Source organism: Typopeltis vanoorti, chromosome 8 (genome assembly GCF_054136105.1).
Source record: "Typopeltis vanoorti isolate ZY-2024b chromosome 8, IOZ_Tvanoo_1.0, whole genome shotgun sequence".
In the NCBI taxonomy this organism is placed as follows: Eukaryota; Metazoa; Arthropoda; class Arachnida; order Uropygi; family Thelyphonidae; genus Typopeltis; species Typopeltis vanoorti.
The window spans coordinates 8653896-8679140 of NC_143556.1; the positions used below are offsets into that span (position 1 = coordinate 8653896).

At 38.3% G+C, this 25245-nt stretch overlaps 1 protein-coding gene across 1 annotated transcript in view; it reads left to right on the forward strand.

Annotated features, from left to right (window-relative positions):
* The first annotated feature begins 3676 nt into the window (after positions 1–3676).
* Positions 3677–25245, forward strand: part of LOC150103713 (frequenin-1-like) — a 185199-nt gene continuing 163630 nt past the window's right edge. The window contains exon 1 of the mRNA XM_090396509.1: positions 3677–3750. Coding sequence (XP_090252635.1) covers positions 3687–3750 — 64 coding nt within the window. The 5' untranslated portion in view covers positions 3677–3686. The remainder of the gene's footprint in view (positions 3751–25245) is intronic.

A 25245-nucleotide genomic window follows, 5' to 3' on the forward strand; every position in this document is an offset into this window, starting at 1 on the left:
AAAAACACTTACGCCTCCTTATGAGACCTGACCAAAGAATCCATGAAGACATCATCCGATGAATGCCTGAACAGATTGCATCATCGCAATATATTAATAAAATAAAGTTTAAATTACCAAAATGATTTGTTCCTTTCTTCTGTCCATCCAGCAAATCTGAGAAAAATTAATCACATTTCTTTGTCCACATAAATAACTGGCTGCGAATCGTTCAAACATAAGCAAGAATCATTGCAGGGACTGATGAGACAAGTGCTTTAACGAGTCGCTAACTAAACCTATTTACGTGAACACAGAACAATAAAATTCTACCTTCTGTAGTTCCGGCTCTAAGTAGAATATTATCACTCAACCAGCCACATTTATTTGAAAAAGCTATTCTACAATTTTTGACATCGCAGATTGACAATTCGAAGTCAAATTAATGAAATAAACCGTTCGAAAAGCCTCTTCTTTCTTTCTTTCATTTCTCCACAGTTCTTTCCAGGCTGCCTCGCTCACATTTTGCTGCATTCGGAATGTCGTTCGTTGACGTTTACGTTGCCGAAGGTCTCCTGATGATTTCGCTCACAATCGGATCAAAACGGGGACGCGTTTCGAAAGGAAAGAAGAGAAAGTAAAATGTTACTTTCGCTACATTTTGCATCATCATCATCAAAATGAATGACATTTCATTAAAAAAAATCTCATTTGAATAAAATGATTGCTTTAATTTTTGACAATGAAATCCCCCTTTGATATTGGAGCAATTCCATACCAGCAGCTACAACTGCATCAGATCTTTAAATTACTAATCATTAAAGGTAATATCAATAAATCAGTCGCTTCTAAATTGCGGCTAACCTTTTGCTTCCTTAGTATTTCGCTTGATATTTTACACATAAGAAGATTTTTTATGAGATCAAAAGTAACGGCGACATTCCTATAATGGCACTTTTACCCTATTAAAACCAATTAATTAAATCATTTATGGCTTTGCATATATTATTATTATTATTATTATTATTATTATTATTATTATTATTATTATTATTATTATTATTATTATTGAATTGACTATGAATTGACATAATATCGATAAATATTAATTGAAACTTAATGCTTATCAACTTAATCTATGAGAGACTATACGAAATTAATTCCTCCTATTTTTTAACTCAGAAAATGCGAGTATAATTTATTATTTAGCATTCGCTTTTACATGGATTAATTCTCCATATTTCAAGCACATTCTGTCATTTTTCAACAAACTCTTCGTCATTTCCTAAATACTTTTGGTATCGCCAAGAGAGACGCTGTATGCCAGTCCCTTAAAAGTATTTACCGACGTTAAAGTTCTTTCTTCACTAACAACCTTGTTTTGTTGAATTCCTCGTCTTCAAAATGGTATCCCAAGAATCCATCTTTCAGCGGGACAAACAGACGATCTTCCATCCAGCTATTGACTGGATGGGAAGATCGACCAAATGTTGTAGTTGCATCCCCTGAATGGAAACTGGAGTGACATCGGACGTTGCATAAAGGAGAACCACATTTATGCTTCTAGTGAGCCGAATTGTGCCGATGCGTTTTCTTTTTTTTTTTTCGTTTTTTCTTTTCAATTTCTACAATGTCTCCATAAGGAAAATCTCATCTTTTCACAGATCAACGTTACCATGACTTTCTACCCACAGAAGGCTGTATGACCCAACCGGACCAGCGTCTAATTGTGCTCGCGTCGACAGTGTCATCTCCGTACACATTTTCCAGACAAATATGAAATTCAATGGAGTAAAGACTTTTACGGGGTCGGTAGTCAATTCCTCGTTCAGCGCGATGGCAAAAATGCGTAGAGAACGATGAAGACTGTTAAAAAAATGAACAATGCTTGCAACAGGTTGAGAATTAATCCATGTAAAAGCGATCGTTAGGTAAATTATATTTTTGAATAAAAAAAAAAAAATATATATATATATATATATTAGGACGTGTTACTTTCTCACCGCCCCTCGCCTAAGAGGAACAACTTTCAGCGATGATCCTTCTAGCTCACGCAGTGCTTCTCAAACACATTCATTTACTGATGCTGCACACGCAAGTCTCCTTGGCGACATGTTCCACTGAGTAAAACCCGAATCCCCATCCTTTGGTGTCACATTCATTCAACTCTCATGAATGCTTTGTGTTTTTTTCCTCTCCTCTAATGCACTAAAACAATCCTCCACGCATCCATCTTCTTCACTTTCCTATGTCTCTATCATGCACGACCGCCGCCACCATCTGTCTTTCAAATCCACCCACATTTCCATAACGTCCTCTCATAGTTAACATCCACGGTCTTGAACTCATCTATTATACGTATTTAAACAATATTTCTTCTTCTTCTTCTACAGAAACACAAGTGGCTGAATCTGTCACAGTAGCTGAAATTTGCCCGAATCCATCCCAAGTATAATAACATTACCTTCTTTGTTTCGATTTCAAAGTATACTTGCGTTAATTCTCTGAGTATTATTTTATAAGAGTAGAATAGATTCTAGTGCACTCTACTCGACTGTATTTTATTTATATTTTTTTATTCTATTTATATTTTTCTTTTCTGTTGTATCTCATTTTATTTGTATTATTTAGGTATCTGTCACCGCAATATTTCTTTCGCCATTAACGTTGTACTCTACAGTTAAAATTTGACTAAGAATTGTAAAAAGCGCTGAAGTACAAATCGTGTCCAGCACGTGATTTCCTTGACACCGCAACAAGCGTCATAATGTGTTATTATGTTTTCTTTTACACCAGCAGTATAATCGGTAACCAGATCTCACTGAAATATAAAACCCTGCCTTAGCTTGTTTAGAGTATCGAGGTACTGAATACCCACAAGCAATGCTTACTTTGCGATATGAAGAATCCGTCTTATTCAACGAATATTAAAATAATTCAAAAATTCTTTCCGATGCTTTGTATTCGCACTTTTGTCCCTTAGTTCGTGTTCAACAATTTCTGAATATTATGACATCTCGCGCAGTTTTATCGCAATTGCAATAAAATACATATCGGGATTTTTTTTTCATCCATTGTTACTTAAATGAAAACATAAATGTTTATTAGAAACATTTCTTTCCTTTAAAATATATTTTAAGAAACAGTTTCTTAATATTTAAAATTTTTCATGCCCAATTTCGTGTGTAATTTTGCTCGCAACAAATGCAAATATTCTCTTTGTTTTTCGTTTTATTTTACCGCAGTATCTTTAAAGTCTTTTCGTGGCACTAGATGGCGCCATCATCGATTCGTGTTGAATTTGGTAATCAGTAAGATTCATTCTCCAGCCGAAGTATTTAATTGTTCTCATGTTGACAAGAAAAATAACACGTACGGTTTTACTTAAACAACCCTAAATGTATGTTTATGGGCCGACTTACAGTAGATGTACAGATATTAATGATAATCACAGCTGACTTTAAATTTCGCCAACATTTTGACAAATGGAGACAATCAAAAAAATTGCACAGCTAAAAAGGTGATTTGGAAGTCAGCTGTTGTGTACGATCGAACAGCGGAGGAACGCTGGGTAGAACTGCCGTCCAGGTAGCGCTCTTGTTAAGGAGCAAGTAGTCGTCGGATTGGTTTAGTGAGGGTTGTCAAAGGCATGTGAGCGGCAGCAGGTGTTTTCCGCCCGTACAAGAATACAGGGATCACTAATCTCTATGGGAAAGCGAAATAGCAAGTTGAAAAGTGAAGTGGTGGCGAAATTGGCGAAGGAGACGTACTGTAAGTGCCCGTTTTCATTCTTTACAACAATAAGAATTAAAATATATATATACGTGTGTGATGACAAGAGTGAATGTGTGTGGCAAACTGAGTCTTTTTTTGCGTGATTTTGGGTGTGGGCCTCTCTAAAAGCGTATTTAATCCACTCTAGCATCAGTAGTTTCTTTCCAAGAGTGTTCTAATCTATGAATATTTAACGATATTTTAGATCTTCACTGACAAAATAGAAAATGAGCTTCCCATTGACCTCTTCGATTACTTAAAGACGTCTTTATAAATTTTAGCGTTTTTCTTTATTTGTAATGTGCCCGTGCTTGTCTCTTCTTGCGCTGTCCATCATGGCCGCCATTATTTCTGCGCGTATAATTTGCTTTCGCTTAAACTCGCATTCGGGTGATTTCAGCTTAATCCCGAGTCAGTTTGCCCACGAAGGGTCTGTTGCTTGATCAATGGCTTTTGATGAGAGCGCGTCGAGACATTTTCCATTGTTCTCTGTGCCTACGACGTTGCTCGTTAGGAACAGACATCGCAATTGATGTTTACTCTTCGTCTACTGACCCTCGCTGTCTCCTAATTGCATATTAGCGAAGGGCGCACTAACCAGGCCACTAAAGGTTCATAGCATTTTTACAGATGCCTCGTTTTGTTTGTGTGTGTGTGTGTGTGTGTGTGTGTGTGCGTGCTTTGATTTGAAAAAGTAGATGAAGGCTAGACGAGTGAGTGCTTATGAATAACCTCTTTTAAAATGCGAGATTCGTCAATGAAAGAGGAACTTTGTGTTTTCTTTGGAGACAACTGGTTAATACAAGTTATTTCTAACAAACATCTGTCATATTTCTTGAAGGTCATGAACTCTGGTTATAAAGCTTACACTACTGTAATTAAACTAAAGGAAATATATTTAAGGTGGACAGCAATTCCATTTTGTGCTCATTTATTCTAGATTCCAATCTATTTAATCTTACAACTTTTTTCTGTTGTGTTTTGATGAATCTTTGTTTACCATTCCTTGGTAGGCTGTGATTATTTATTTGCTAAGCGCATCTGTATTTTAATATCAATGCTTGGAATACTATACAAAGGGGAAAAGAAAACAGCAGAGATCTCAGCGCCATCTATTAGTGAAACGACAAATTATCATAACTTTTTTTACTTATATATATGTGATCTGATATTCCCTTTCAGCCGTTTCCGGCCGTAGGTGACTTTGTAGGCATTTCCCACAAAGCATTCCTGGTGAGATTTTTTACAGGTTAGTTCACCATTGCTCCCCCCCCCCCCCAATTTTATCCGGGGCTCTCAGGACCGGCGGCTGGGACGTATTCATGACTGTAATCCATGTGTGTTCACGGGACCGGTTTGCCTGTTCTGGGGGGCGAAAAACCCGAGTTTCCCGGTGGGGGGGGAAAACCCTACACACACACATATACATATATGTGTGTGCGTGTGCGAATACAAAAAGCTACATAAAATGCCGCTTTAGTGAGCTCTCAATTCGCTATCGTTTTCTTAAACGCATTTTTTTGACTTTGCAAAATTCATCCGGTAATTTATTCTTCTGAGACCATTCGTTATATCTTTCAACATTGAAACGTATGCGTCCGTAGTACGTGTTGTTTTATTTCCTACGGTATCAATCTTATATTCAAGCACAGTTCTCGAAATCGCTACGGCCTCAAGCCTTCTCTCTTTCTATCCTTACCTTTTATCTTCCCCATTTTGTTATCACACACGTTGGTTGTTTTCCCATGGATGTTGTGCATGCGGCGAAGCACAGTCTCTTTCTCCGCACGCACCCAAACACAAAGCGTGCACGAAGCCATCTCTTTCAGGCCTCTGTTTGTTTAACTGACGCTTGTTTAGTTAAATTGGCAATTTGCACCGGGGTGACGATCGATGTTGTAATGCTGAGAATATGAAAGTGCAGATGATATTCCCGCGGGGAGGGGGGGGGAACGTCCGTATTTTCCTTTCGTGTTTTCATACTCACCCCCTTTTCCCCTCTCTCTCTCTTTCTTTCTCGTGATCTCTCAATTGCTTACTGAATATTAAAAGTAAGCTATAAATCTTAAATTAGCATCTCCAAAGAGGAAAATGAGGATTTCCAACAGAAATGTTTCTCAAGTGTTAAACACATAAAGTCCTTGCCACAGTGGAATACGTAAATACACAGTTTTAGCGTTAGATGTAGGTGTGTGTGAGTGAGGGGTGGGGGAGGAGACGGTCACATTTACGATTGCAGTGTGCTTGTTACGCAGTTGTCACATTAGTGTCACTCCGATCTGTTTTGAATTTTTGTCTTGTGGTTTGATTTGCAGTCGAAAAAGGCGATGATTTCTACGGCTCAACTACCTTCGGGATCAAGAAGAATATCTTACCATGACATTATGCTGAAGGTATTGCTAAGCCCTTAGCTAGAGGCTGCTTTTGTTTTTATAACCCAGCCGGATTCTTCTAGTGAATATTGCGCTCACTTTGCAACCAACAGACTGCGAGTTCAAATCCGATTGCAATTATTTGGTGTTTGGAAATGCGTTACGTAAGACTCCCACTCCCGTTATTAGTCCTGAAGTGTCATCAAAAGAGAGGTGCGTTATCATGTTCGGTATCTTAAGCACGATTTCTGGGTTATCTGTTACATAGTTCACCAACGGTGTGATCTGTCACAGCGTCTAAAACCTTTCTTGGATGGGGCTGCGATAAAAATCAAGATTTCGATTCCTTGCACATGAAGAAGTTCCGGTAAAATAGGCAGCCTAATAACATGACTGTATACACTGTACTCTTTTTAGCAGATGCACGATTGGAGACTACAATGAAGAAGAGCAGCAAATGGGATGAGAGATTGAATAAAACTTCATCACCATCATCATGAGTTTCCTCATATATATATATATAAATATATATATATATATATATATATATATACCCTTAAGAAGTGTACAGCAGTATACATGATTACAGTTCTGTCGTTATTAATATGTCCTGTCAACAATTTTCCTCCAAATTGTTCTTTAACTTGTCAGCATTCCAAGGTTGTTTATCAAGTCTTACATTTCTGGCTTCTAAGGCACTTCTGACTGAATCCATCCACCTATACCTTGGTCTTCCTCTGTCTTTTTCCTGCCATCTTGGCATCAAACACCTGTTTTGTTAAGCTTTTCTCTTCCTTTCTGTTTAAGTGACTACATCAACTCGGATTAGAGCTGCTAACATATTCCTGGATGCTAACAATGATAGCAATGTTAAGTTCCTTTCCAGTATCTTCGTTTTTCATATGATTCTGTCATGGATGCAATCTGTGAACTCTCGTAATTTTTCTCAGAGCTCTCATATCTGCGACTTTTAGTCTTTGATGCCTAACCCAGGTCTCAGATCCGTAATTTTAAACTGGCTCGAAACACTATTTTGCACACTGCTAGTTTTGTGTTTTGACTAATTTCAATCTTACTTATTCTACATAAATTTATTCCACAGTCTCCTCACTATACCCGCTTTGCTTAGTGTATTGTTCCCTTTCCATATTTAATTTCACTAAAATTGTGCCTAAACAGCTAAAATATTTACCTATTCTGTAGTTTCTTTCCCTGAGGATGCAGTTGAACTTTTCCATCTTCCTGCCTATTTTTATAGTTTTAGTCTTTTTTTATTGCTAATATTTATGCCAAATTTGTTGCTGTCGACTTCATAAAGCAAAGAGCTAAGTTTGATATCTCCAATTCTAATTGCAGGTTTAATATCACTTTCTTTCATGATGTATTCCATACATCATGAAGACCATATATGATGGAGATAGAGTGCTCTTACACTCTATTTTACATCAAATCACCTTGCAATACTCTCTTCAACTCTAACTGATATTGCTTTGCAATAAATTCTATTTATCCCATATCGCTGTAGTGTTCTGTACAAATTTTCTCTTAACACGTTGTCACATGTTAAGAGAAAAGTTGTAAATATAAATATAAAAAGTAAAAATGTGATCTTGACAAACTCTACTTCGCAACCATCTCGTTCTCTAAGTTTATCTTCCACAATTTTTTTATCTTCATCTCTTATTAAAGAACACTTAGAGAAATTGCTCTGTAATTCTCACATCCAGTTTTATTTCTCTTTTTATTGAATTCGGCTCTACTACAGAATTCAGCTTTCTGACTAGGCCAACTGAATCATGCAGTGTAGCCATAGCAAACATTTTATACCTGGATATTTGAGCATTTCTGGTGGATTATCATCTACTCCTGCTGCGTTTCCACATTTCAGGCTCTTGAGAGCTTTTCCCTCACATTTCACGCTTCTGATAGCTTTGATTCTACTCTTGATTGCATTCCTCTTAAATATTTTTTTTTTTACTAATTCTGTCACTGTTCTTTCTTATACGCATTTCCATAGATATTTGGAATATATTTAATTTCAAATTTCTTCAGCATCTGTGATTCTTTTTATTGTACTCTTTCTTCCCTTTCTAAGCTTTCCAATAACCAGAAAAACATTTTGCCACGTTCCTGTTATATTTATCGTCTGTACCAATTTTAAAATAATTTTTAATCCAATTTTAACTTATGGAGCTGGGTTAGAAATAACACTTGATCAAAGACTGGAGGCCACAGATATGAATGTTGTAAGAAAGATTAAAGGAATGAACAGATGGCATCAGTGGTAGAATCGCACTTAAAATGAGGACATCTTAGGAGAGAATGTGTGAGCAGAACTATTCTTGGGTGGTGTGGTCATTTAAACAGAATTGGAGAGGAGAGGAGAGGTTAGACACAGGTATTTGTGAAAAACGCCAAGAGAAAGACCAAGATCCAAGTCGATTTATGCGGTAGAAGTGCATTAGAGTCCTAACAGGTTAATATGAGAAAAACGTTGTTAGGAAGTGCTAAAAAATAAAATATCGTCGAGACCTCTTTAGGAATTGGACGATGACGACATTACCCAAATCTTCCGAGTATTTTGTTTAGCTACTTTTATGCATAGCTTAGTCCTTTTACATTTTTTTCGGTGTTCTCTTAGGGGATCTTCCAACTTAATTGTTAGGCATTTTCGATATGCTTTCTTCTTCTCTTTCTCTATGACTGCCTCTTCAACTTTTGTGCGTGCTCCATGGACTTCTTATTTTTCTATCCTTGCAGTCAGCTTTACCATCTGCCTCCCTATCTCAATCAATCAACATTTTCTTAGTTTGCCACTGAGACTCCAAGGTGTGATTCTTGTTTTCAAAATCTGATTGTTTTCTTGATAATGTTCGTATCGCTGAATCAACAGCTTGTAGAAGATGCTCAACTTCAATTCCTTTCTAAAATGTTTCACATATTGTGCAAAATTAAGTTGAATAAAAATTAGGAATGATCGTTTCCAGTTTCCAATTTGCGTGTGTGGTGGGGGAGTGTCTTCTCTTCATGTGAATTTTTGCATATCTTTATGTTAGAATTTGGTGTTAATTATAAGTATTCCGTCTTACCATTATGAACTGTTATTACTATTAGTTTGCCTTTTTCCTCCAAATTTTCCCAGAACATTTCTGTTTGTCTGAAATAAAAAGTTTTATTCTGTTAATGTTCATTTTCTTTCTGTTCGTTTCCTATTTCATTTATTGATTCTCAAAGAATTTATAGATTTCTGTAGATTGTTGAACCTCAGCGGTGTCAGTTCTCACGCAGACAATGTCAAATTATTCACGTGATTACTGTATGACGTTTTATGAGTAAACTGTTATCTACTATCTTCGCATCTCCCACTTGTTAGGAATTGGTGGGAGAAATCTCAAGAATTTTAGAGGACAGCGGGGGAACTTTACTGATGATGAGTGCTGTGACGAACAACACTGACCTTTGAAACACGCGCGGAAAATACTTGCAACAGGACTAAATATTTATGCATCACAGTGCTGTAAACTGTGTGTGTGTGTGAGTGAGAGAGAGAGAGAGAGAAATCAGTTATAATCTAAGTGCTCGAGCCTGCATAGAGTCGAGAGTACAAGAATCCTAAATCCCATCTTCGTATTAGGAAGCTCTTAGGGGTGTCACTCTCAGAGCGAGAAAAATATTCAATGGATGAATTTTCAGAAGCAAAGCCAGAAATGAAAGAGAAAAAAATGTGTTGTTGGATGCTGAGGAAATATTTGTCATACGTTTACGCCAAGAAAGTGGAAGAGTCATCTGTTCTGGCGGTTCGGATATTATTAATTTCTTTGGAGAAATAAGAGAAGTTGGATCTTCGTGAACAACCCTTTTATGTTTCTCATTTGTTGGCACTCCATTTCCAATACAGTCGCCGTCCGTCCCTTCATCCTTTCTGCAAGGTTCCGTTAATCTTGCAACTGAATGAAAGTAGAGATTTCAGTAGTCTTGATTTCAATGGATAATTTCTATAAAAACGAGCTGATTTTGCTATCGAGTTTAAGGCTGCCATAAAATTAAAAATGTCTTGTATTCAATACGAATATCTGGTATTAAGCAATTCAGAAAAAAAGATAATCAATCCACCATTTTTTTCCAAATTAATGCTTTTAGTACGATTCAGTTCTTCAAAGGAAGTGCTGCTCTTAGAGATGGTCATTTTTCTTAATACTTCATTATTAATCTTTATTAATTGTTTCTTAGCAAGGAAATTTGTGTGGGAGGGATTGATCACTTGGACTACAGCAGCAAGGGTTGCTCTTACGCATTAAAATATGAGAACCACTGGAGACACAGAGAGAGAGAAAGAAAGACGAGGCAAGGATGCTTCGTTTTAGAAGTGAAAATGGGAAAAGTCAAATCAAGGTACTTTTGATAAGGTGGGCCACAGTAGTTTAATTCTGGGAACGAAGGGCGGAAAAATCAGGTGATTTTTCACAGAAATTACTCGAACTTGGTAGAATACCATCTGTTCGGATCTCTTCACAGAATGCGTATTCCGATTAATCCATGAAAACCGGGCAGACGATTAGCGAAAAGGGTAAAGTTCGTTACGGGTTTGGGCCTCTTGCTCAAGTCCCTGACAGGTGGAGGTGAGCTGTTCGTTCTCTGGCAGAGGAGGTTAAATTGGAAAGTGTTCAGCGATTTGGCACATTCTGTTTGACGAGAGAATTTTTTGAGTGTTTCAGTAAGTCCGTGCGAACTTTTTTTCCCTTCACCTTCGAGCTGTAATTAAAGTATCAACGAACAACTGGCGCCAGCGAGGAACGAAGTTGCTTCTTCACGAGCCTGCTTAAACTCTACTAGATAACGTGAACGCAGATGTGGCGAATCTTAGAGCTCGGAAATCGCTGGAATCTGAAGCACTGTTTAGATGCAATCAACCGGATTCGCCATTCGCACCGCGTCCTGCTCAAGATCACAGAAAAAAAAAAGAAAAAAAAAAAGAAAAGCGTATGTGTGTTGCCCTAGAAACGAGCTCATTTCGGAAAGGGGGGGCCGGGAATAAAACGCGTCACTCCTTTACACGAGTCACGGCGAAGCGACGTCTTCTTAAAGTATGCCGGACGTCTCGTAAAAGACGTATCTGTTTCGTCCATTAGTTTATGCTCGTAGCGGATCGATGTGGGAAGAGGGGGGGGGGACGTGGCCAAAGAGATCGCGATGCTGCCGCACAGGAGTGGTGTACAAATGTAAAAATAGACTTTGGATAGAGAGAAAGGGATGCGGTTGACGACGAAGCGCATTGCATAGATTTGGAGTAAACAAATAGAGGTTTAATTGTGAGGCTGTGGTTGCCATGGAGACAGAAGATGACTGAAGCCTGTAATTTAAGGAAACCTCATCTGCATCAAAATGGTGTAAATAGCAATTACTTCGTGGGGGAGGGGAGGGAGGGAGGAGAACGATGAGGATTCGCGCCACACCGGGATTTTCCTTAATCCAGGAGTATAAATGGAACTTTTCCGCAAAAATAAGAAGATCACTCTCATCATAAACACCTTTTCTCATTGTGTTCCTTCATTCCACTACGAATTCCATTTTGTGGTTCAAAATACGGAAGAGAGAAACGGAGGGTCATTCGGCGAAAACATTTCGGATGAGCCGCAGCGCAGAGGGAAAACCGCTGAAGTGGGGGGAAAAAAAAAGAAATAATTGGTGGAAGGCAGAAATGAAATGACAGAAGCAAATGTCTGCAGACGACACTCCCATAAATAAAGTCGGGTTCGCCTTGACAAATCCAATCAGAGAGAAACTCGATATTGCAGAGCGAAGGGGGAAGTTGAGAACTGAACGTGCTCGCTCGACTACTTGGAAAGATGCTTTAGTGTACGGCGGGATCTTCAGTTATTCAGCAGGATATAAATTTTGCTTTCTCTTCATGGGAAGAATACATTTCAGCCTTTTCTGTAAATCGATATTTGGCATGAATTCCACCCAGGAAAAGGTATCAACCTATCGTGGATTTAACTTCAATGAGCTGAGTGTGTGTGTGTGTGTGTGTGTGTGTGTGTGTGTGTGTGTGTGTGTGTGTGTGTGTGTGTGTGTGTGTGTGTGTGTGTGTGTGTGTGTGTGTGTGTGTGTTAGGTAATTAGGTTCCTTTCTTTAGAGACTCAACACGATACTTCTACGGCTACTTCAGGCCTCCAACAAGCAGTAGGTTTCTGGCGCACTAAAATCGCCTGTCACATTTTTCACGACTTCACCTACGATCTTTGAGACAGCATCTCACACCGGCGCCAGATTGTCAAGTCTCGTGACACTGATAAATGAATCGAGAGGAAGTGAGATGGAGATCACGGGATGCTACGAAGAGTATGAATTTTCTGGATACATCTGCAGATAGTCAGTTTTGAAACAGCGTTTTTACGACCGACAGTCCTTAACAATGGGATAACGGCCAAGGTCATAAATCATTCGGAGACGTTTTGAAATGCACGAATTTGTGTTACGTTTGTCCAACTAAACTGTTGATAGTCAACAGTTTGAAAGTCCACAGTCCTGCTCGAACACCAAGGAAAAGTACTCTATAATGAAAAAAATACAACTAAGATAAGTGAATACCACAAAAGCTTAATGGATGTCAAGAGGTTATTTCCGAATAGAGATACCAGCGGTGTGGAGTCATACTCTTCAACAAAGTTCACACTATGGCTTCTCTAAACATGAAGTCCAAAGATGTACAGCTGTAACCGAAAATGATGCGGATATTACTTAAACGAGAAAACTTGCTTCGTGATATCAATTGCCGAAGTTTTGCCGTCGCCGTGGTGGTTTCCGGTTTGATGTAGAAAGCACTTTTGCGAGAAAATATTTTTATTGTGAATTTACACTTAACGCGTGTAGAATTTCTTCGTATCACCAGGCAGAAACTTCCAGAATTATCGCTCCAAATGAATTATTCTGAATCCAGAATAATTCATTTGATCAAACTAACAGGTGATGAATTAAATTCATCACCTGTTAGTTTGATCGGGAACTGCCGTAGCAGTAGTTTGTTCTCGGCATATCGACACCTGCATCCGCTCTTCCAAGAGGAGATCACATAGCACGTGCTGTTATGTTCCTATTGCACTTAGTGTTCCGTTTGAGCCATCCCAACACAGACTCGGCAGCGATATACATGTTTGCTAACTGTGTGAGCTTGTTCTTTATCAGTTATGTCAACAACTTGTCCTTCTCGTTATCCCCGTTTATCTTGGATTGCCGAGATTTATGGAGTTGCTAATTTACGGTCCTGCTTCTCCTTCTTCTCACGTAAGCCATCCCGTCACTTTTCCGAACGCACTGGGCTGTTTCTCAAACTGACAGATTAATTTATGTCGCACACGGTAAGATTTCCTTGCAATAAATCTTATTAGACGCGCAGAAGTAACGCGGTCAGAAAACAGAACAAACGGGTTCGAATCCCGTGATTTCAACTAAGATAAGCTAAATTCTCTCATCCGAGGCTTGCAGGATTTTTTTTTTATCTTTCAAGCCGTAGTGTTTTCTTCTCCGCAGCAGGAAATATCACGCGAATTAACGGAGACTGGCCTCAGAGATGCCCGGAACAACCCTAAACAACAGCCGTATTTGCAATAGGCATAATTAATTACTTTTTATAAATTAATACAAAAAGGTTTAGTTATACAGTAATAAAGGAAATTACTACCAATAGTGAGTGTCTTTTCAATGGTATGCACTAGTACATTGGTGCACCCAGAGGGTGGAGCCAAGGGGCCCTGTCCCCCAAAGAAAAAGAGAAAAAAAACACTAGAAAAATTTCCAAAAACCTTTTCCAAATTAAAATTCATGTTTTTTTTTTTTTTTAATTTATGTTTTATCGTGTCTTCTATTTCTATCGTACTTATGAATTAGCGATCGTTGCAGATGTTCAGTCATAGGTCGTATGCGATGCGTAGTGTGTATTCGCAAATCGTCTACTCGACTTGCTCCCCTCAGTAAAAAATTACTGCAGTGATTTCTTTTTTTTGTTCAAACTCGATTATAAATTCATTTGTGTGGATGGAAATATTTTTATATCAACACACCAGAGGATGCAAAACCTATCGCACATCAGTGCCATCTGAGGATAAATGAACCTTATTTTATTTATATTTTGAAAAAGTGGAGGTTCTAGTGGATAGCGGAAACAGGGTGCGTTACACAGTCCAAAGCCCAGCGATGGATGGAATGAAACCGAAGCACGTGAAGTCAGTTCGTTTCCTTGGAGGTGGATATTAGCAAACGGATGTTGTCCAGGGGTTAGTCATGTGTTTATGCACTTGATTATCCGTCAAGTCCATAAACACGCGAGAAATCTGTTCTCTTCAGATTTTGAGTGTTTCAAGTATTTCTGAAATAACGCAAGTTTCTGTTCTTTGGAATTTGTTAAACATTTCTTCAGAAGAAACTTCGAGGATGATAAGTTCCCAACAAACTTCTTGGCTCCTTTTGGATATCCTTGGACTCACTTTCATGAGACGATCGTAGAACAAAGTTGCCCCAGCTGGTTGAAATAGTGCACGATGCTAGTCGAGTCGACTATTTAAGTCGACTTTGAGTTCTTTCTTCACTCGCACGCAAGACCCAATCGACTATCGTTCATTCTCCAACGAACAAAACAGCTGTCGGTCTGTCTGTTTGTTTGTTGTATTTGCTTGCGAGGAAAAATCGAAATTTCGATTTCCGATGCATGAGACCAACAGGAATCTCTGTTGGCACAAGCTGTGCGATTGATGGAAGAATCTATCGCTTTGGAGTTACGGAAGTCCAGCATGTTCTTAGAAATTTTGAAAATGCGAGAACAGAAGAGCAATGTCTTTCCCGCCTTCTTATTAAAGTTCTTAATAATGCAGAGATAGCTTCCTATTGCACTAACAGCAAATAGTCAATTCTCTTGCAAGAGAAGCACATTTGTCAAAACTAGCCGTTCGTCAACGTTATACTCTCTTAAACTAAACGCACTTAAACTTAGCTTTATTAATTTTTATGATTTTAATTTATTATGTTTGCAATGATGAAAGTACATGTAATGGACAAAAAGTGTGGAAACGTTGCCTGAGCGCTCGTTCCAAAATGTCCCATAAATGTTCTATAGGATTAAAGTCTGGCGATTGGGATGGTCATGGCAGACAGGACACCCCCATAGGAGAAAACTGTGTCGACATGGGATGAAGATGATCATTTACAATTGAAAGATAACGTGCAGCGTCCACTTTACCTTCCAATGCAGCAAGTGGCCATGCCATGAGAATTCGCCCCAGACCATTCATTACAGAACCATCAAAACCTTTCCCAGTTGGGAACAAGCACTCTGGCTGGTAAGCTTCCTTTGGCTGACGACACACACATGCGTCCGTTTGCAGCAAAAAAAAAAAGTGTGAACGTGGATTCATTGGACCCTATCACATTCCTCCACTGTTGTGTAGTGCACTGTGACCTTTTCACGACTCGACGCGACAACGTGCGTTGACGGGAGTGGTCAAAGCTTGTGTAAAGCGACCCGACCGTGATATACAACTCTGTAATTCGCAGCGCAGAGTTTTTGTTGAAATGGGTTTCTCACAACGGCGTTGAATTTTTCACACGACTGATGAGCCCGTCTATTTATCGTGGTACAGCGCATAATCTGTTCGAACGCAGTGGCGGCCCGTACATAAGCACTGCGACAATGCGGTGCTCCCAAGGAAAAATGAAAAAATTAAATTTTGTTTGTGTGCGTAAATAATAACAATGCTTACAACATTATATAAATGCAATACACATGCTAAAGGTTACAGCTTATGTTTTGACATTGATTGAAAAGTTAATAATTGGAATTGTTCGATTAACGCTTTAGATTACAAAACAAATGCACTCGATCTAATGCCGATATTCGTTTGCGCTTGTTATTGCACGTTACCACATTCCCATACTGCCCAAACGGCAGTGTCTTTAGTATGCTTATGCGCGTTATTTCTGTGAGATATGAAACATTTATTATTGGTGTTTGTTCGCAATGAGGATGAAATATTTTCAATAAAGCAATTTTTAATATGTACATTTATTCATTAATAAATTCATTACTAATTAGGATTTTTTTTTTTTTAATATATATGCAGCATCCCCACTTAAAATTTTCACCGTCCGCCACTCTTGCTGTAAGCACCTTCGCCAACTATTACATTTCCCTGACGATGTTCGTCCTGTCGGCTGCCATGCTATAACCTTCGAAACGAAGTCTCTAAGGTTATGTCTCTACCAACACGTGCAATTTCAGCTGTTCTGTTCACAGAGGCACCTGCAGCCTGACTCCAAAAATCACGCCTTTCAAAGTCATTGAGTTCTCTCTGGATTCCTTTCTAGCATGCAATAAACGATAACAGACCTCCGCTTGTCTTTATAAACACGTCCCTAAGAATGTCGGGAGTATATTTACATATCAACTGCATTTGTCTTTGGCGCATTGTAGACGCTGCATTGCAACTAACGCGACTCGATCGCTCAGTGTTTCGATTTTTTTTTTTTGTCCCTTACCTGTATGTTTCGAATCACATGCGTATATTTTAAAAGCCATTTCTCCAAATGCACGAACTTATAACGGATTATGCTTTGAAGATAATTAAATTGAGTTTAGTGAAATTTGGGATTTTTAGTACAGATTATCGTTTTATTACTATTTTTAGTTTTATTTAAAAAATCATCGGAAGGTTTTTCTTTCAGCCAGTTCCAGAGTTAGTCGCTCTGTTACTGAGGTAAATTTTTTTTTTCTTTCCGGAACAAAAACACAAGAGCACATATACGGTCGCACTATTTAGGGTTAGGAACACGATATGGTGGAAATTTTCTTCCCTTTCCATTTAGCACAGCGCAGACTATAAAAAAAAAGTATTTCCTTGTATCATTCCTAGAAGGAATGATACAAGGAAAAAGAAGAAGAGGAAGAAGAGAACAGATTGGATGGGAAATATTAAAGACTGGACCTTTTTGTCGTTTGAAGAATGCAAAAGAGAAGCACAAAACCGTACATGGTGGAAGCTCATGGTAGTCAACCTCCTGGAAGGAGATGACATCTGACAATACCAGAAACTAGATAAAGGATCTTTCGATTTGGGAGATCTAAAAGAACCAGGGGAAATTCAAATGCAACTGATAACAACTGCTTATAGACAACATTATTTTTTTGAAATGTGAGATCGTGTGTACTGGGTTAAAAACAGAGCTTGATGCAATTAGAAATTAAAATTTCTCAACCTTTTGAGATTAAGATTCGTATGAGATAGAGTCGGCAGTAGGAAAAGTCCTCCCAGAAACGTAAAGTTTCGGAAAATGTACGGGTAAAACATTTTGTTGCTCTCATAAATGAGAGAGATGAAAGTAAAAGACACATTTTGTGTATATTATTTTTGAAAGCTTTTCCATGTTACTCCTCTAAATGAATATTAATTTTTATGGCTATTTAGTCTATTTTTGTTTAAGAGCATCCCTTTTATGATGTCATTGGCTTTTTACTCAATTTTTAGAGCATTTAATCATGTTTTAATCTTGTTTTAATCTTGTTTAACCATACTCTATCCTTCTCCTTTCCTTAAAATTTTTTTTTCACCTTCTTCTCAAAATATTCACAGTCCACCATTTAAATTCACATACCTTTGTCTTACCCATATCTCTCTATCTCCACAACCCCCCCTTCCTTTCGTCGTACTTCAGCAATAATATAAATGCCAATGCAATAATATTAATGCCGCTCATTAAGAAGGCAGTCAGCAACATACTACGAAAGGTATGTCCAAACTTATTCCAATCTGATATTCTTCATGTATCATATCTTTTAAACATCAGTAATTCCCTAAAATTGTGTTAAAAGCCAATAACATGCTAAAAGGGGCACTCCTAAACAAAATAGGCAAAATAGCCATAAAAATTAAGATCCATTTTGTTCAGCATATACGTATATTGAAACTGTTATCGTTTTCAGCAAAACTAAACTACTTGAGGTGTTGCCAGTACACTGTTTACGTCTAAGTCTCTGGGAAATGCAGGAAATATGATGGAAGTTTTTTTCCCACTTGGTCAGACTATAATAAATTTAGTTTAATTCTTTATCCAAGTGTGAGCAAACAAAGTTTGCGCCTGAAGTATCTTCATGGCTGGGGCAACTCGTGGTAAAGGTGGACCACGCGCTCATCACTCCTTGTCTCAGTATCTCCCATAATTCAAAGCACATTTCGTTGCGGACATGTATAATGCTATGCATTAAGAGAAGGGCCAATAGCCAGACCGATTTGGACCTTGGTGGTAGTAAGGCAGAAGCAATGGAGAAGTCATATTTACCTATACGTCAGTGGGAGCCAGACCCACCTCTGGGTCTGGCAACCACTGATGAGACCCCAATCAAGGTCGAAACCGGTCTGGCTATTGGCCCTTCTCTTAACGCATAGCATTATACATGTCCGCAAAGAAATGTGCTTTGCATTATGGGAGATACCGAGACAAGGAGTGATGAGCGCGTGGTCCACCTTTACCACGAGTTTCCTCAGTCCTGAAGATACTTCAGCCGCAAACTTTGTTTGCTTACACTTGGATAAAGGATTAAACTAAATTTATTATATATAAGAAATATATTCCGTTTTTAAACGTATTTCCAGACCTCGGAAAATATGAAACTCTCTGTCCATTAAATTCTCTGGTGAAATAATGAGCTTTGTCTGATCTCAGTAAAGACATTTCCCGGCTCAGCAAACATAAATTTTGTCAGATATAAATCAAATATCGAAACAGTGAAAATTGGTATTCCAGAGCAGATCTAGAATATTGTCGATGATTTTCAGCAACTCAATCTACGATGTGTACTTCATAGTTATTTTCGAATGTTAATATTCCATGTGCAATATCTCTTCTTTGTATGATTGAATTTCGAATTTTGGTCTTTTTATTTTAGATTTCACTTGTAACTAATTAATCCAATAAACTATCTTAATAAAGTGAAGTGCGGTGCGAATTGAAGAAGGAAAGATTGAAAAATGTTAATCAGTGTCCCCCCCCTCCGATTCTCTAGCAAATGGCCGTGCTCTGTTTCTAAAACGCTAAAGACAAGGAATGTGCTCAACTACTTTGCATTCAAAAAAGTCATATGGAAGGTTTGAAAAGAAAAAAAAATGTTAATTCGCTGATTATTAGTCTTGTCCAGGATAAAGTCTATGTAGTAAGCATCATTATTTAGGTAAATTTATTCTCAAAACTGGTGTATGAAATTTTAGTGTCGCTAATGCTTTTTATTCCCTTATAGGGAGTGGCCGAGGCCGTTTTAGCCATAAAATTCAGTTTTTAATGCCTTTTTTCCCCTATAGCGAATAGGCGAGGCGGTCTTATCCAACTTTTGGAGACTAAATGGGCAGTTCAGTTCAACCCTAATCCGTAGCCAATCAGAGATAGCTGACCAAAGGCTATCACTAATTATAAACTGCATCCGGTGAAGAGATGGCTGACAAGTCCCGCTATCTTGTGGCCACTAACCCTAACACAATATATTTATGCGTTTTCGGTAAAAAAAAAAACCTATTGCCCGTGCCAGAGATCGACTAACTCGGGAAGCTTTCGAAGAAAAGCTTAGAAAAATTTTCTCTCTAGTCGGCGACTAGACTTGAACTGAGAACAGCTTTCTTCGGGCGATCTAGCGCTATGGAAGCTACCGCAACTTTCACAGGGATATGCAGGCGTTAATATTTTTAGTTAATCGCAAACAATTCTTCATTTTATTAGCAATTTAGCTGAGATATTTTTTTTCTAAAGAATGTCTGATATTAAATTCTTAAATGAAATATATATATTTTAGAAGGGTTATTTTTATTTAAATGTTGGGATACTTATTATTCTCTAAAGCAAAAAAATTTCTAAGAAAGTACACTCTGGCTATTCTGCAGATTTAGGTTTTTGATCTTTCATCACCATGTCTTCTGTCTCGTGAAGCAGTCTTGTAAGCACGTTTGAAAAAGAGTTTTACATGCGTTCTTTCTTAATCCGTAAATTCTTGCATTCCTGAAATGCAAGCCCAGGCGGTGACGATTCAGGTTGATAGTTGCAGTGGCGCTTGCAGTGAAGAAAAATTCAGTCACTTCCATTCCCACAGAGAATTATCTGAAGAATTTCACGAAAGAAAGCAAACTATCTTTTCTTGTACATTGATATCCAGAATGCACGAAAGGAAAAGATAGTACACAACATACAATTGAACGTCTCACACTTAACCTTAAACTTTCAAAAATGGAGAAGTATTGACCCCCAAGAAAACGCTGAAAGGGTGAAAATCTTCTCCCACTCCTGCTGTATGGACATTTTTCACTGTTCGTTGATTTTCTTGTCAGTGGCGACAGGAGAAGCCAAACTCAAACTCCATTAGCAAGCGCCAGAAGATGTTCAGAACGGGTTCCTTGTATTGCCAGAGTCAGCGAACCTTAAATTTGCCGTGTGGTTTAGTCCGAAAGCGTTCTCTCGTATCCGCGCTGAGCAAGATGAAGGAGTCGGCAACTTGTCTTCGAAATCTAAGAGTATTTCTTGTGATAAATCAAAGCTCAGATGTGGTTGGCGCACCGAGTAGAATGCAGGTAGTTCAGTAATTGCGGGAAAAAAGTTATGCGAGTAATGAAATACGTGGAAATAGATTTCATTACATTGAAATTACATACTAAAAAGAACGTCACGTATTCCGATGTCACGAAATGCTTTGCATCTTATCCTTGACATACAGGAAGTAAGTAAGAGGACAGAAACATTTCATCTTTATCACGTGCAATCCTTCATTGGTCATTCTTTCTTCGTATTCTTTTTGTGCCTTAAGCCATTTGCAGCTACCTGTGCTGTTGATAACAACGGGAAGGTTTTGTGTAAGTTTTGACAGCCTTTGCATTTCCTGTAGCTAGTTTAGGCTCCCTCAGGATAAACGAAGATCGTAAATATGATCATGAAATTTCCAGTTGCTAAATTTGCTTGACTGCTTTGTAACTTTGTTCTTCTTAAGAACTAAAATTGTAAGTTAATAGTTTTCTTTAGTCGAGAAAGAGAGAGAAGTGCAGTGCGTATTTTTTTCTTTATCTGTATCAAAATATGCAAAAATACTCTCAAGAGCATTTCTTCATTTAACGTAGCGCATGCTGTCACATCATCAGCATTTTGACAGCATGCGGTATGTTTTTGTATAACACAAATAAAAAAAAATACATTTCTGAATATCACAAATTTGAAACATAATTTTTTCTTGTTGTTTCATTACCGGTGTTCTCCTTAACTCTGTGGACTCGCCTGATGCTTTAATAATATGAGTTCAACATTATAGCTCCGTAGCTCATCTATATCAAAGATATCTTTTGATCAGAAAGATTTAGTAATCAAATTTCTTTTAGTACGCTAAGAATCTTTATAATATCCTTTCAAATGAAGGTACGGCACCAGAAAAGACTTTGCTGTCTCATGAAGATACCGCTGGGTATTTTCTCGTGGAAATTCGAGTTTTCAATCATAAACAAGAAAAAACGGCTAGAAAATGCAAGCAGTTAACGAAATCATATATGCGAGGTAATTAGTGTTGTGGGAAGTAGCCTACTACTCCCTGTTCTGGAACATCATGAAGTCTCAATGTAATAATCAGAGGCGGCTCGTGCATAGGCACTGCAGAACTGCGGCATCCCCAATTTTTCTGGATATATAATATATATTTATATTTGCTTGTAATATTTAATTTTATCATCAGCAATCCTATACAATTCTCTTATTTTGTATAAAAAATAATAAAAATCCATCTTGTAATACTTAGGAGGACAAAGGACGCTAGCAGCACTGTATTTACCACAGTGTCCTATTGCTACGCGCGCAAGCATATGCACGTCATAGTGAGATGCGAGCTATTAGCGTAATGCGGCACTGTCCGTCGCGCAGTTCCACTGCTGTTTAGATGCAGTTTGCGCCAGTAGTAGAGTGTTCGTAGTGTTTATCGTGTTCGCTCCGTCTCTTTCAATATTTGGACATTACAATTAAAGACATAACATTTGTTATAGTTTTTATTTTAGAACATTATTGGGATTATGATAATGGATTTTATTTTTAAGTAATTTTGAATTATACTAAACTGTATAATTTTATCGATAATAAACAATATTTTTTCATGTTTCATATTTTTTTTCATTTTTACCATAATTTTGATATTTTATCCAAACACGTATACACTGTTCTTACAGTGTGTATTGTATATTTCGAAAGTGTCAGCACCCCCACGATTTCAAGCCACGAGCCACCATTGTTAATAATGATAACGATATGCATGTAGCAACCGTGATACGTAATTAAGTAAACTTTATGAAATAAATCAATCTCTAACCTTGTAGCTAATGGAGCTCTATCTCCGTTAGCCCTAACTAACCTTTTGAAGACAGGTGGGCAGCCAATCTCCATCCTTCAAGGCTTGAATAATAGTGAACACAAGCTAACAATGAATCAAAGCTTTTTAGGGGAGAGAAAGAGAGAGAGAGAAAGAGAGAGAGAGAGAGAGAGAGAGAGAGAGAGAGAGAGAGAGAGAGTACGGCAAACATCTGCTACCATCCCCACACTCGTTATTTGTGCAAACACAAATTTAACCTGTTACAATATTAAGAAGGATCGTGTTGCTAAAATCTCTTCTTTTAGACTCATACTCGTATGTATTACTCATATTGAATATCTTATTCAGCGTTCAGCGAGCGAGACACCTCCCTCTGGTAAGATGAATTCCTTATAGAATAGATAGACTGATTAAATCGCAGCCTCAGAATAAACTCTTTATTGTATGTGGTTGGGAATATTAAGCTAAGTGAAATTGAAATTCATAAGCCCAACTTTAGAACTATAATAACAAATCTTCATTATGCTTACTTCAAGTTTAAAATATTCCTTCCTTACCGTGTGATGATACAGCGTAAGTTCCTTTTACGGGAATGTACGGCACCATCTAAGTCCCCCCAAATTTTACCCGGGCTCCATAGCTGACGAATCAGGCCTATGGCTAGGTCAGTATTCCTGACTCTATCCGTGTGTGTCCATGGCCGGTTTGTCTGCTTGCGGGAGGAAAAACCCCAGATAAACTGGCGGAAAAAATCCTGCTGTCCATGCCGAAGACCAGCCAACTTGGCGATGGCTGAGAAAGATCCTTAAGCTCCTCACGTCGGCGACGGGAATCGAACCCAGGACACTCCTTCTTCAGGCATATGGTTGCGAAGCGCACCGCCACTAAGCTAACCGCGCGGACATAGTTTAAAATATGAAACCCGACATTCCATGGATGCAATCTTTAAATTTCATAAATAATAACAAAAGGTCACCTCTGCATGGATCACAGTGGAATTCCCTTATTTCAGCGACTCCTATTGATATACTGTACTTTATGCGCCTCCTGTTCCTCTTTCGGAGATTTCCATGTAAAGTAAACAAGATCACAAGACATCTCCCACCTGCTCGGTAGAGGGCGTAGCTGATCAATCAGTTCCTTAAATGGTGGTTTTATGCCGTTCTTCAGTAAGGGAAAGGTAAGTGGGTAAACTTTAATCTGATTAAACCTAACCATGTGTAACGTAAGGTTAGGTTTACATTAGTTTTTAATCAAGACGTTTTCACCTTTGGAATAACGAGTTATTGTTATTGGAATAACTTTTGGGATAACAAGAATTATTTATCCCTAACTCCTGGTCTCCAGGCATAAACACCTCATATCTCTGGATGACCCAGCATCCATATTTTTGCAATTTTGCTTTCGCTCCATGACTGTTTGCTGTAAGTACCAGATTCGTCTGGGCATGAAATACTGCTCTCTTATTTTGGGAAACGGATCCTCTTTGCTCTTCGCTGAAACATGATCTAGCTAATTAAAGTGTTTAATTATTATTCATTCTACTTATTGGCATGGAGACCCATAGATTCTGTTTTCTTCCTGTTCCACATTCTTCTGTGCATGATATTCATCTGCGCGTGCTTTTTAATTCATCAGCTTTCTGGTTTATCTCAAATTCGAGCAACCATTCGTCAACGTCTGTGTTTAGTTCAGTATTAAATTTCCTGTACTAACCACTCTTCTTCATAAGAAATTCTCTGTTAGAATTTCCTACGAAACAACTCTTTCTTCATTAATATTTTACAGAACCCTTCAGGCGTTCATAAGAAATATTAATAATATTTTAATGTAATTCAACATAATGTACGTGAGCGATGGCGACTACACGCCAGGAAACTTCGTGTGATAGTTGGACTTTCTATTTATGGACAAAAACCAAAACAAATCTGCTGAAATATCGACCTACAACGAGTTTTAAAGCTAAGGAGGTTCGGTTGTTTGAAAGAAATATTTTTAAGACATCTGATGATGTATTCCGCTGGGCTAATTTCTGGAATAACACGAAATGAACTATCTTAGAGCTGATTAGGAAATGTTTTATAAACTTGACTTTATTTAAGACTGCGGACACATCGCAGGAATATTCTCTGCGGATAAAAATTCCAAGCAGAAAAATGGCACACGAAAATGGCGCGGCTAATTCTGTCTATATTGCCTACTATGGCTGTAATTTGCATGTTGCGTGGGTTCTCGGATCGAGTTATCTCTTTTGCATATACACTACTTGGAAAGCAGTCAACGGACACCCCGTTGACAAGGTCAGTGCAACTGTTTCCGAGTGGAATTGCTACTAGAAGGGAACCGACAGATTTGAAAGACGCGTTGTGATAGGATGCCAGGTTGAAAAATCGGGCCATCCCAGGTCAACAATCAATGATACCATACTGATGGAAGCGCAGGGGATACACTGCGATTTCTACCACAATGGACGGCCCAACACACTCACCGAACGCAACCGCAGAATGCTAGGAAGGATAATATGTAAAAAACCCCTATTCTTCGACCGAACACGTTGAATGCGGAGTTCAGGGCATCGACTAGAACGCGAATCTGCAACAAAAGCGAGGAATCAGCTACGCCCTCTACCGAGCAGGTGGACGGGTATGGGTGTAGCGGATGCCCGGCGAGCATCTCTTACCAGAGACGTAACCGTAACTATGAAACTCCCAGGTGGTGTAATGGTATGATCCTGTTTTTCCTAGTTTGGCACGGGACACC